Source organism: Aquila chrysaetos, chromosome 17 (genome assembly GCF_900496995.4).
Source record: "Aquila chrysaetos chrysaetos chromosome 17, bAquChr1.4, whole genome shotgun sequence".
NCBI classification, from domain to species: Eukaryota; Metazoa; Chordata; class Aves; order Accipitriformes; family Accipitridae; genus Aquila; species Aquila chrysaetos.
In genome coordinates this window covers 12699097-12713548 of record NC_044020.1, presented here as the reverse complement: position 1 = coordinate 12713548, position 14452 = coordinate 12699097, and the positions used below count along the sequence as shown (strand labels likewise).

General features: G+C 40.5%; 1 protein-coding gene across 18 annotated transcripts in view; it reads right to left on the bottom strand.

Moving 5' to 3' along the window:
• ERC1 (ELKS/RAB6-interacting/CAST family member 1) overlaps nt 1–14332 on the bottom strand; it is a 301837-nt gene extending 287505 nt beyond the window's left edge. For 17 of the 18 annotated variants that reach the window (XM_030040612.2, XM_041129573.1, XM_030040624.2 and 14 more), the window contains exons 1-2: nt 14233–14332; nt 2382–3215 (exon numbers count right to left, since the gene is read on the bottom strand). In XM_030040612.2, the coding sequence (XP_029896472.1) occupies nt 2382–3050 (669 nt within the window). In that variant the 5' untranslated portion in view covers nt 3051–3215; nt 14233–14332. Of the gene's footprint in view, nt 1–2381; nt 3216–14029; nt 14158–14232 lie in introns of those variants that run through there. The other variant, XM_030040613.2, reaches the window with a different exon arrangement.
• Nucleotides 14333–14452: the final 120 nt, after the last annotated feature.

The following is a 14452-nucleotide window of genomic DNA, read 5'->3' as shown; positions in this document are numbered from 1 at the left end:
GCATTTGGCCCTAGCTAAACTTAAAATAAAGCACAAGTTCTGCACATGCGAGAAGTCTTTATTAAAAGTGATGCGCTGAAATACTTGTATTGAGGTCTAAAACAACAGTTCCTGCAATTATACTGGAACTCATTTTATGGGGAGGGTGGAGGGGTAACGAAGAGATTTTTCTGGTCCCCCAACAGATCAGAGAAATCCCTTGTTCGGTGTCTAAACAGAGAAGTCTGTTTAATTACAGTAAATCCTATTAAACTGATCTTCCTTATAAAGGGCTGAAGTGACCAACTCCAAAAGGCTATAGAAGACATAATGAATTCGGAGTTTAATTAGGACACACTGTTAGCTAACTATAATCTATTAATTAGCATTCTTAGTTTTTACAGCTCATTGCAATAATACCCTTTTACTTTTAAATTGCACCCTTCTTTTTTTGGACCAAAGTTATACAATTCTACCAGTGTGGTAGTAATTATAGTGATTGCCTAGAGAACAGTGGCCTGGAAACATCTGTAAATGTTTAATTAGGGGATAAAGGAAAGACGAGGGGAAAAAAAAAGTGTGAAATAGAGGAATCACTGTTCTCCAATCTATACATGTTTAGTAACTGCTTAATCCATTCTAAACCATACAGTCATTGCATTTTTCTTGCAAGATTTCCACAGCATCCTCAAATGTCAAAACTGATTTCAGAAAAAGTCCAAGATATTCTCTTCAGTATGAAAACAGAACTTAAAAATTAAAAGAATTTGAGAATTAAAGTACTTACCTGCAGCTGAAATACAAAAAGCATCAGAGAGTTGAGTGAATGATATTCCATGTATTCATTATTCTGGTACCGTACCACTATAACTAAAATTTTCACTGGATTACTCCTTCTAAGGAAATCCTATTTTGTAATAAAAATTATTTAACTTTAGGTTTTCTTCACTCCAAGAAGACATATGAAAATGAATATGAAATGTCGCACACATTAACAAATCCCATGTTGTAATATTTACCTTTTGGTAAGAATACAGCTATAAAACCACATGACAAGTTCATTAAATTATTTCGTACTGACTCAGGAAAAGCAACTTACTTTCTTCAACTCAGTTCTTTAAAAAGCTAAAAGAAAATCACAGACCACTTCAGTGTAGTACATTATGACTAACCAAAAGGAATCTACTATTTAAGACAGGTCACCTGAACGCAGAGTATAACACGTCAAGTACTACCAGCACTTTTTTTTCCCTCCAGCAGTTTTCCTCTCCCCTCCACCTTCTAAAGCAAATCTTAAAAAAAGCGCTGCCTAAAATAGCAAGTACACCTTAAGAGCTTCAAGAACATGATCATGCTTGAATTATGGAAACTATTTCATTTAACTTCCCTGGATATTTAAAAAACTCAACAGGGGAAGTAATTTTGTCATGGTGAAAGCTGACTTACATTCCAGGTAACTTTTAGAGTTGGACACTGGGCCTGTTTTCCATGAGAGTGGTGAGGTTTCTTACCAGAGAGTCCAGAGAGATGCCCAACTCGCATTTGGCCACAAACAACTAAACAGGAGGACGCTAACTCAAAGACAAGTAGCTACTTCAGAATTAAGCTAGCAATAAGGTCTAGGTGGGAAAATTTTAAAAAAGCTTTTAATAAGTAGAGCTGACTACAAAGAGACCTCAATTTTAATCAACCTCTCAGTTTTATTCTAATTTAGGGATGCTTTTAAGAGGGACAAGACAAAAGAACTAGACACCCAAGATTCTCTCTTCTTCTGCCTATTCTCTAACTAGCCAGAACACTACAAAAAAAAACTGTAGGGTGCTTTATGATAGTTGCATAACAAGATATGCACAACTTATGACAAAAGAATAGATGAGCAGGTATTAAACAGCGTTACTTAAAACGTAGGCAAGAACACAATTTATATCTGTTTGTGAAAACTGCAGGTCTGCAGGTTTTAAGTGGAGCTCTAAAATAAGACCGATGTAACATGAACTTTGTTTTACTGGCAATCCGTCAACATTCAGCAACAGTTCAGTTGTATTTGGGGTCAGCAGTTAGTACATTCTGCATCTCAGAGAATGCTTCAAGAGGTAAGCACCATAGAAATATTAATTATGAACAGGGTAAAATACTTCCAAAAAGAAACTGAGTGGTTAGCATCAGTCCTAGGAAAAAGAAACATGACACACACAAGGAGAAATGAGCACTCAAGAGGTGGCTTACAAGTCTGACTAGAGACATTTAAAAAGAGGCTTGCAAGTTGAAAATAAATCTTATTCATACCAATTACCTGGGAAAAGCACCAATATAATTTAGCTGCTTAAATGTGACATGCAAGTTTATTTAACTCATTTAATCATGCTACTACACTAACACAACAGTGACATTAGATGACAAACCTGGTTTTCTTCTTGCAAAACTCTATATTGTTCCTTCCAAATGGTGATTTTTGAAGCTTCATCTTTCCTCAGAGCTCTCTCCTTTTTTAGCTCAGGACTCCAGAAGGTCTTGATACTGTTCATGGAAGAACTCAGCTTGCTTTCCTTCACCTCCACATCCTTACGAAGCAGATCGTTTTCCCTTAATACTTCTTTGAGTTGTGTCTGCAGATCCATTATCGTGTTATCCCTGGCCTGGCGCAGTGAGTGAGGCACAGTGGATGCCATGCTCACCGGAGGGAGATGGTGCTCTCCAAATGCAATAGTATCACTGGCAACTCCACTACTGGCAATGTTAGGGCTGCTACCCATTGCAGTCATCCTAACACCATAAGGCAGCCGCCCCCCAGATCGGCCCAAAGTCATGGTGCTTTTTGGGGTGTCTGCACCCACGTTCTCATGGTCACTTAGATACATAGGGCCAGATGTAGCATAGGCAGCATTTAAGGACTGAATATTTTCCATAGAAAGGGTTTTCCCACTGCCACCCCCAGTACTACTCCCAGAACTGCCTCCTGTACTGTTGGTTCGACGATGGCCCAAGCGTGGTGACCGTGGCAGCCTTGGTGAACGCCCTGGACTCTGGTTGCTTGGCTCAACCTTACCAACTGACCGAGCACTTCCATACATGATTAAGCTGGTGGTGTGAGGCAATTAGATAGGCATAAATCAGGAATGAGAGAAATCGTGTTAAGTACTTCAACGGTTGTAAGTCAGCTTAAGGCCAATCACAACTTGTAACAGATCCAGTTGTCCATCTTTGAAGTCACGTGCTCATGATGCTCAGGACCGTATCTGTATCAATAAGAATAACATATTAAAATCTGTATTGATAAAAGTAACATACTAAATACTTTGTTTATCACCAAATACTTTGTCCCCCAGGAAAGTGTATTCTACTACCTTTATACTTCTCCAGCATCTTTTCAATTCCCACTCACAAAAAAGCAATCTTTTATTTAAACCCCAGTATTTAAACTTAAAAAGGAACTTCTATTCTTGCTTTTCTGCTGTTATATTATCACAGTAAAGAGAGAAAGGAAGAAAAGAACCCATTAATTTTCAAGCCATAATTTTGTTGGTCATGACCTGAACTCTACAAAAATCGTCTAACTTTTTTTCCTATTTCTAACTGGCTCTAATTCTTTACCTGTTAGCTTTCTGAGTAAGAGAGACTATCAAAATTTAAAGCCCATTCAGTAGTATTTTTTTTCCTTCAAGTACTGCTAGCTTCCATAGGACACAGTTTCTAAACCCTGTTGCTGGGAAAATAATCCTGCAAATGGGAAGGTAGGATGGACTGAAATGATTCCGATCATGATATCGACTAGCAGGTCCCTTTAGTGTTGCAATCAGCCCTCCTTCAAACTCAGAAGTCAGAAACAAAACTAAGAAGAATCATGAAATCATTACTGGCCACAAAGCTTAAGCAAGTATAGATACAACTCCGAAAGAACAGCAATCACACAGTAATGGGACCAACGAGGTTAAGAGGAACAAGAGAATCACACCTGCACTGAAAAATGGTTGCAGTCTCTTATTTTCTCTCAAACTGGCATTCAGTCCTAAATGTGACTTAAATCTTTGTTTAGGTTAAGCAAAGATTTCAATCAAAATATACTTCTCATTAACCAGCTCAGGTAAATTCCATTAAATAATACCATTCCAACAGCAGGGACCTCTTAAAACACAGAACAGTATGACATCCTCATGTTGCAGTTCCTCCTCCCCTCTACTTTTCTTTAAACAAGAACTCTGGTAGCATATGCAATAAAATTCCTTATTTTTGCACTATAACATCATGCCGTTCTACAAGTGCTAGCAGGTAACTCTTTAGTACAGGGGGACTGGGCTGAGACCACTGTTAGCAGTCAAGATCTAGTAGGGGAGCAAGAAACAGGGATGAAATCCACTCTTGTGGCTCAACTATTGCACTGTAGAACTACTCCCGCTCTACAGTTCTCACTTTTTTTTTCCTAATTATTCCAGTGTAAACTATTTCAAGTCACTGTTGGGCTCAAATGAAATCAAAACTAGAACACTGAAACATTCCTTATCTGATCTCTCCCCATTAGATGAAAGAATACCAGATAGTGTCCAAAGAGCAGCAGCATCTTATATATCCCAACATCTTTCCTTTCACATCAGCTTTCATCTAGCTTCACCTTTTGCTCAGAAGTTAGGTTTGCCAGATATTAGGAATCAATTTTTCCAAACTCTATGGCATGTTTGTGAGATAATAATTGGGCAAGCAGATGAAAGATTAGGCTTAAGAGAAGAATACATTTACAAAAGAAATTGTAGAAATAGTAAAAGTGGGTGAAGGGGAAGAGACCAAAACATAATATTGCAAAAAATACTGGAAAAGGCTAGAAAGAAAAAAGTAAAAGCCCTATGAAAAGTTACAAAGTTTTTCCTTTCAGAAACAAGTTAGTATAGGAAAAGATACAATGAGAAATAATTTTAAAATGTTTAGTTTAACCCCAAGTTTTAAATGGAAAACAAGATCAGACTAAGCTAGCATTTTTTTCATTTTCACACTATTTCATAGAAGATACAATAGCATAATTTTACAAAGCTTCTGGAAGCTGATACTGTTTTGTGAGCAGTCCTCAAGAAGTTCAAGTGCTCACTCTCACTTTCTCTTTTTTTTAAATGGCAACCAAAGCTAGCAACAATATTGCTGCAGAATATTTTAAAACACATATGTAAAGGAAAATAGGCCAAGGAAAGATAGCCAGCAGCATTAATAATTGAAGTTAGCTACCAAAACACCACCTACAGATTTATTTATTTTTTTAATACAAGTCACAGCTAAGACATTTCTTTTATTTCAGCTACATATCCTTATGCAAAACAGTACAGAAATATAAACTATGTAACAAAGTCTACAGTGTTCCACTGGAGTTGCTTCAATAAGCAAGACACTGTGCCCCAGATCTGGAAGAAAAACACTGTTTCCAAATAGAAAAGCTATTTCAGACTAATCTCACTGTTTGAGATACCAAAATGCTAAAAATGCTGCTATGACACCACTTGAACACTCAAAACACATCAGATACGATTTCTTAGACACTACATAAAGTACATTCAATGAAAGATTGCATTCATGAGGATTCTCTTGAAAATTAATCCAAATCACAGCACTTAATTCATTTGCTAGAAACTCACCACAGTAAATCAGTGCAAACGCTCATTCACTTAAGAGCTTTAAATGAATTTAACTTGAACCAAAAGATTAGACGTTTTACCCTGTGCGATTTAGTTAATGCACTTTCCCCCCAAAACATTAAGTTTAAATGTTGCTAGAAGTACATTACTGTTGCATGCCGAAGTATCACCTAGCAAAGTGCTTAACAACGTACGAGAAGTGCACAAAAGATTTTAGATAGTTTCTAATGAGTTAATCACCCCTGAAATGGAAAAAGTGTCATTTAAATTCATGGAATTGCTTTCTCCTTGCTTTAGCTAACGTTTTGTTAAACTATTAATAGCTTTTCAAAGAATGAAAGTCACTGATGTCCTCAACAGAAAAGTAGCTTCCTAGGCAGCTGAAAGGAGCTGGTACCACAGCAGGTGCTGTGCAGTAGCTGTCTTCTAATATAGCGGGCAGGCAGGTTAGCTCTCCTCCACCTGAAGTGGAAACACCAGCCCTGTGCTAATTCGGCTCTAAGCTTTGTTTCACAGGTAGGCACTATCCCCTCTGTTACTCCAGAAAAAAATCAAATAATTCAAGGTATGAAAGTCAACTGCTAGAACTAGCTGTTGATTAGGGTTAGAAAAAGGATTCCCGGAGCAGGCACACATGAAACTCAGTGAGAACAACTCCAACATCACTGCTATCACTGCCACACATTACACTGCACTCACTTTTCAAAAGCAAAGCCAAACAAAAACAGTAGACTAAGAAAAGAAAAAGTCTTTGGAAACAAGCAAACGTAACCCTCTAGTATTTCTCTTGAAATGAGGACTTTCATTACACCATTGTTAGACTTTAAAATTGTGAATATTCCAAATATTAACTAAATACACCCTTCCAACCATGAAGCCAGCTTCAGTATTTTCACTGACACAGAGATTTGTCATGGTTCAAGAAAAAAAAAAACCCAACCATGTTACAAGATAAATCTTGACCTTTTTTTTTTCCCCACTTTTTTTCTAGTAGCATTTATTGCCAGTCATTTCACTTTGTTGCTATTAGGAATCCATACACAGAAGTAGATATTAAGACAATTCACACTAGGAAAAACATCTTTCATCTGAAAACAGCAAAGTGAAGGCAGTGACAGAAATGTCTTTTCTCATTCACAATACCAATTAATCAGAAAGAATAAAGAGTTCTAGTTTCTGTCTAGGAGTCCAAGCAAAATTACACGCAAGATTTCTTTCAGATAGCAACATACCAAAAAAGTTATTCAATATTCTGACCCACACTAGCATTTTACCAGGAATCTCAGAAATACAATCTCTTATCTCCATGAGGCCAACATGCAGCACTGTTACTTTTTTCTTCTTCTACTGTGACCCTAAATTTAGTCACAAACAAATCATCCCTTAACCTTACAAGGATGGTGGTAACCACAAGGAACACTGTCCAGCTGTGACGTGAATGTATTGACCACTTTTCCTTTGCAAACTCTCCTGTAGGTTTCAAAAAACCTTTGGTCCTTTCTGCCAACACAGGAACCCCTACCTAAGATTACAAAGAAAGAGACTATAAACTGCAAGCGTTTAAAAAACCAAAACCACTGAAGCCAGTGCTAAACCATTTTTCCTCAAGGTAGCTTGCATATCTTTACATTTATGAAACAAAACTAACAAAACTGTCTTGTTCACTAAGAGAACAAAAACTTCAAAAGAGCATCTTATCTGCAAGCCAAATAAAAAAAAAATCTCCCAAAATTAACGTCAGCCAAAGTAAAAACTTCACATAGATATCTAGATTAGCATAACAGCTTTGCAAGTACAGAGACAAACGATCAAACTGCTTTAGTACTAGTTGAAAATGCTATCTAGCAATTATAAAAAAGCTTGAAAGAAGGACTATCAGAAGCATACAAAGGAATAGATGAGAATTACACAATACTGTAGAAAAAGGTTTGAACAAAAAGACACTTATGAACATATTTTCTGTATGAAAATGGTAAGATAGATAACAGTACATCCTGCCTGAAGTGTCAGCTAAGAAAAAACGTCTTCTAAGATCACCGGTAACTGTCCAAAAACACTTAGACACCATGAACTGTGAAAAAAGTTTATAATCTGACAGTAAACATTTAAATGTACTACAGTGCAACTTTTGGCAACTAAAATGAATCTGTTTCGTTACAACAGCCTAGTCATAGCCAGTGAAAAGCAATGGAAAATCAAGCCTCCTTCAAAACAGCAAAGCAGCTACGACTCCAAGAAGTATAGCAATATCCAGAACCATACATAAATGAAAATGGTAATTCAAAGCAGCATGTAAGCTGGTAACTCCTGCATCAGAATTTAACATGCTGAAAGAATAGTAAAATGCAATCTGCACGACTTCAGGCAGATTTACTTGTAAGGCAATTATAAAGTGAGAGAGAGCAGGAATAGGTACACTTGTCTTGTCAAAAGATCTGGTGGTTTTCAATAGAGTTGTATTCAGGCATAGTAGAAATGTAAGAAATTCTGGAGGGACAACATTAACATCAACTTCAGGATAAAGAATCCAATAAAATGAGATGTGTTTAACAACACTGTCACACTCAGCCCCTATATCTAGTATTTCATGTGAACCAATGGCTCAGAAAGCAGACATTCCTGGCTACAGCTGACAGAAAATTGAAGGTTCATTAACACAAAGTTCTGTTAACCTCTGGAGGATCTCTCTGTCATATAAATATATGATGCCTTTCCTATGTCCCCCTACTCCAGGACAAATTCTAATACCACAGCAACTACTTCTAGGTAAGTAAGCAAACCAAATACAGAAAAAAATACTGCAGAAATACAGGAAAATCCCTGCTTGTGTTTGTTAAAACAAAGAGTTTTGGAGTAAATTCTGCAGCCTTCAGCAAGTACCATTTCCTCTGAATTTCTTTTTTGCAGTTGCTGTTTGGGACCGACACCAGCTGACAGACAGCAACATTTACGGAGTCAACTCCTTAATAGCGTCACTGCCTGATAGTCAGGAATAGGGCAGTCTGATCACAAAATACGCAGGCAAGCACATCTTGCAGCACACTGACCCCTCTAGTACCTCCCATCAGCATAATGGAAGCCACACACCCAGCTCCCAGAAGACTGAACTTTCTTGTAGCACCAATCCCTGTCTGCACAAGGAAAGCTTTGAATGTCAGTTCTATAATAGCAACAGAAAGTCAGCCTTTACAAGAGCTGTCTTAATCTGATAAAGCAGTGTAGCAGACACATTAGACTTCACTAACAGAGGTAGCAATTGTTCACATTTTCATAATTAATACCTTAATAGTTAATCACAAATAAGAACAACTAGATTATACAATGGGACCTGGACTCCAGGATGAAGCAAGGAAAAAAAGAAAGATAGCATTCCAAAACAGGAAAAGCTTATATTCCAGTAAAACCCTGACAAATATCTTTACCCTGCAATTCAAATAATGGGTACGATGAGAAAATAGACAGGATTCACAACTTAGAGGTGTGTCAACCAAGAGGAAGACAAAAAAACCTGAATTCCTAATACTTTCTGGTGCACACCACAATTACAAAAGCTAAGGTTGCTATACTACTTTACATAAAAAATGTGAAGTATCTATCTTAGGACTATAATGTAGATTTTTAGATTTGACTAGTTCTGGAAGGTAAGAAAGCTCACTACTTTTCGTGTTAAATTAATGACTATTACACAAGAAAACAACAGAATAAAGTTTACTTTGGAAACTGTTTGCAAGCCAGCCAATGCTGAACACAAGGCATTGAACCCACAGAATTCAGGGTTGTTTATCCATATCAAAATATGCTAATACTCATGGCCTTGGCAGCAAGAAAGCAAAAGGGATGAATGAAATTAAGATGGAAAAAATACAAAAAATGAACTGTTCATATTATGATCGATCCTCATTCCTAGATAGTGCATGAATAGAGGCCCAAATACCAACATCTATTTATGTCCAGTCCTTTTTAAAGGTAGGTTTGGGGGCGGGGGGATGTTTAAAGTAAATTCACCATCTGCAAGTTCACTGAAAGCAACAGTGTCCTTGTTCTGTTTCACTGAACATGTGAAGACAGGAACTGATACGTTCTCCCGCCACACACAGAGAAATCTTCCCAGAAAAATATCTCAAAAGTCCCTGATAATCTTTAGGTGACTGACATATTGAAAACTACGTTTTGTAAAAGGTAGGCCATCAACCCCGATCCTAACATTTTGAGGAAAAAAACCAGCAGTTATTTGTCAAAGCAGTGTTTTGTTTCTAAACATAAATTGACACTCCTGTTACACACTTTTTAAATTTGAAAGGTGAACATAAATGGTACACATACACTTCAAATCACCACAGAACATAGAAACATCTTGATTATCTGTCCTTTTTAGATACCATTCTGTTTCCCATTCTTCTCTCCAATTCCTACAAGATATCCCATCCAGAATACACTACCTGTGAGTCTCTAAACAAGAGGCAGAAATATTCATCAGCTTCCTAGTTAATTTGTCTCCCACAAGCATACACTTCCTTTCATGAGATCTACTTACTCCACAAGGAACGCAGAAGATGACAGAACATGCTCTACTCTATAGCAGCTTCTTTACAAAAGCAGTTTTAACTGACATTGGGTTTTGTTTCTTATAATTCCCATAATTCTTGATATCAGCATAAAGGGTATACTTCCATCACCACAGCTTCATTCCTTTAGATCTTCTTTGCCAGAACACAGCACCACAAAACCAAAAAGGCTCACTATTATAAAAACGCATGTATTTCAGCTAAATCTTTATTTACTCATATTTATAAACTTTGTGATACACCATTTGCTCATAAGGATTGTTTCCTAAAGCTGTGGAGGTCAGCCTCAACTCAAGGGAGAACATGAGGTGCTACTGATATTTCTAAAGGCCTTACCTCATCTCACTTGTTAGACTAAAATGGTTCTGCTCACAGTATACTAAGAGTTAAGATGGTCACTAACTCTGGGTGCACAAGCAAGTTCTTTCCCTTTGTCAGGTTGCTGTGTACAAACAGAAATTTTTCTGTCTTCCTCCAGAGACCAGGGCACATATTTCTTAACACTGTTTGGACATCACACTTAAAGGCTTCCCAGGTATAGCAGAAGTTTTGGATACTCTTCCAGTGCTGATTCTCTCTGATAGGTTTAAGTATTTCACTGGCAGCATTGAATTTGTTAAAAGGTGATTAGCACACGGTGCAGATATATTGTGGACCCTTCTCAATTCCTGGTTCCTGCTTGGCTTTACTGGGATTGGACCCAATGACCCATGTGGTCCCTCCCTGTCCTACATTCTTAACACTGACATGTGTAGGCAGGCTAGGAAGGTGCATCAGGATTTGTTTTGTGCAAAGAATGGGAGCTGACTAGAAGTCTAAATTTAAAGCAGATAGGAAATACACAGGAAAAATTATCATGTGTCTTTTTCCTTTTTAAAAAAGTCCAAAACACAAAAAGCAACAGGAGTCAGAACATGCACATAAACTTCCTAGTGATGAACTGATTAAAATAACTCTCATTCTTCTAATTGCCTAGGAGACTGAAGACCTGTGGACATTAATTTTCTGTCATTGCATGGCTAAAGAGTTTATAACCTGATTTTTAGAGTATACAGTCAGTAAATACCGTGTTTGTATGCGCAGTTGTTTCTCTCTTCCCCCCAGATGGCACGCAACCAACTTCCCAATAGTGGAAACACAATGCTAAAAGTGGTAAAGATATTTCAAATACCTAGAAGCACTACTGAATCCATGTAGACAGCTAGCCTACAGTCACCACGGGTAACATCACTATGTGAAGCAAAGCACGCTGCATCTACAGGATTTCCATCATAATCTCGCCCTGACAACAAAATTGCATTAACGATATTGACACAACCCACATACTAGAAAACATCACTTTTTCTAAATCAGCATTGGATTTTCTAGGATCTCATGCTCTACCACTGCCATAAGGCAGCCCACTGCATGCCACAGAGTTAAACTCTTGGCTTAAACAGGGACTAATTCATAGCATCCTCATCACCCAGAGTGCTCTTACAGCAGAGTAGCCAGCAAGGTTCAAGAACACATATTATCATTTCTTAATTCTAGCAATCGGTCTGATTATTTAAAAAGCTGCATGCATGCATGCATCCATCCATATGTTTCTGAGGGTACCATACACTTCTGAGCGCACCATATTTGGATAAAACAAGCCAGACCTTCTAAACGTACTACAGTTTTCAAGTGGCTTCGCCAGGTAAGTGTTGTAACAAACCTCTCACACAAGAGAGGCTTTGGGGGGAATAGGCCTGAAAACAGTGAAGGGTGAGGGGAGGAGGGGTAACAACGGGAGAGAATCCTGCTTCACAAAATAAGGAATACTAGCAAAGAACTCGCACACTGGTTACAATAGCATGGTGAAGTATTTCTATTCATACAGCAACACAGATAACCGCTACCAGAAACTGAGAAAGTGGCAGATTCAGAAAAAAACCCTACCTTTCTTTCATGACCAAGATTTGCAATTCAATAAAAAGGTACAGGCCATGTAAATACCAAACCTGCTTTTTTGCCAGTCAGGCCATTAGCCAGATGTTAGAGATGAAAAGTTATGCAAACAGAATCTCATAAAAGCTTGTGACAGGATCAAAGAAACAATGCTAAGACTTATGAAAAACACGATGCTTTAATATATCCCAAATAACAGAAACCTAAACTGTAGAAAACCTGCTAACATCCTTACAGTGGTTTGATTACAGCTAAATTGGTTTCCCAGAAAACATGGAGAAAGTTCAAATTATATCAAACATTATGACAAACTCATGTTTTACCCAGCAGATCCCAAGCTTTTTCTAGCTGCAGCCCCTCTTGCAGCTTAGTAGATTCAGACAATTCCAAATTTCTGGATGATATAGTAAAGTCAAATACTTGACTATTCAGGGAACTGCTGTTCTGGGATAAAGTTCTGAACTATGCCTCCGGAACTGAACTACATTCAGTACAGCTGCCTCAGTTATTTAATAACTACTGGTTTAGTCCAAATATTTCATTACTGAAAAAAATAAGTTAATGTACTACCAACTCTGCTCATACTAGCACGGGCAAGGTAGTGATTTTTCTCTTTCCATCTTATTTGATATGGCTGTAAGGGTGCTGACTCATAAGTGACCCTGAATTGGGGCACACATCTGAGCTGCTGCAGTTTTCAACACAAAATACAGGCTGTGGATCACAGTAGCTCAGGAGTTGTATGTTCAGCCACCTACTCCTATAGATGCAGTAACCTCTGGGAGAAAAGGAGGGCAGGCAGCTGGTGGAGGTTACCGCTCCTAGCTGAGTTGCTTAAAAATGACAACCCTTCAGTCAAACCAGACAACTTTTTTTGGTTACAACCTGTTGGATTTGAGGTAACATATTATCCAGCAACAACCATCCTGCATACATCAACGTGCCCCCCAAACGAGCTTGGATAAAGTGTTAAACATACATTGTTCTTCAAACCAATTATATTTCCACCCATTTGCTTTCACTCTCTTGGCTTCCGTACTGCTTTCCCTCACCACCACCTCCAGAGGTGTCTCTTTAAGTCTTTTCTTCATATCTCCTAATCTCTCCCATTTTCACTGGGGTTTAATTTTAAACCATTTCACAGGATGTCAGCATGAACCATAATGTGAACTTCCAGCATGCATGCACCATTCCATATAAAATAAATTGTATACTTCATGACTAAGATTTGTAGTCCACATTACAAACGAGACAGATGTGGAAAAGACAGCAATTCCTGACACATGCTTAGGGATGGCAGCAGATTCAGAAACAAAGCATCGTGTCAGCTGGCGCTTACTTTGTAGTAGATGTAATAAAAATAAATGAAACGCGACCGTTCAGCACTCACAGGGGAAAAAATAAAAAATCCAACAACGCTGCAAGGTCTAGGTAGAAGACACCGGTCACCATTACCTTAGATGATGCGACTTAAGACAACAAAAGCGTGCGCTTCCCAAGGACGGACTGAGAAAATAGGGGCGGAAAAATACGATTCGGAACGCGAACGGGAAGAGCACGACGGACTTAAGAGTACGAGGCAAAACCAGACCCCACCCGGCGCACAACAGCCCGCCCCGCCGCACCACCACCACCACCACCACCAGCAATGCCCGGCAGGACGCGGGCCCGCTCGCCTGCCGCCGGCGAGGCGGCGGGCAGGGTGATGTGGCCGTCCCCGCGGGCTGGCCGGGGCCGGGGCCGGGCTGCCGCCGCCCAGCCCCCGGGCGGTGACAGCGTGCGCGGGGCCCGGCAGGGGCGAGGCCCCGCACCCCCCCCCTCCCCGGCCGCCCCCCCCCGGCCGCGCCCGGGCGCCCCCTCTCTCCGGCCGGCCGGCCGACCGACCGACCGACCGACAGGCCACGCAGCCCTCGGGGGAGCCGCCGCCGGACCCGGACCCACCTGAGCGGCACCTCCCCGGCGACAGGCCCCGCCGCCGCCTGCCCCCTGCCCCGCCGCCGCCGCCGCCGCAGCCCCTGCCCAGCCCGGCGACCGCCCGCAGCTACCGGCTCCCGCAGGCCCCGCCCCGCCCCTGGCTCCCCCCAGCGGCCGGTAAGAAGCGTTAACCGCCCCCCGACCCCCCGCAACCGAGCGAGGCCCCTCACCTGCCTGTCAGCCCGCGGGGAGCGGGTGCGCGGCGGCGGGAGCGGGCGGCGGCGGCGCCCCCGGGGAGGTCGGCTCACGCGCCCGCCGCTCTCCGCCTCCTCCGCCCCTCGCGCGCGAGCTCCGCCGCTCCCTCCCGCGCCCCCCGGCGCGAGACACACAAGCCCCGCCCCTACCACCGCCGCCGAAACGCGAGCGCCCCGCAGCCCCGCCTTTCGACGG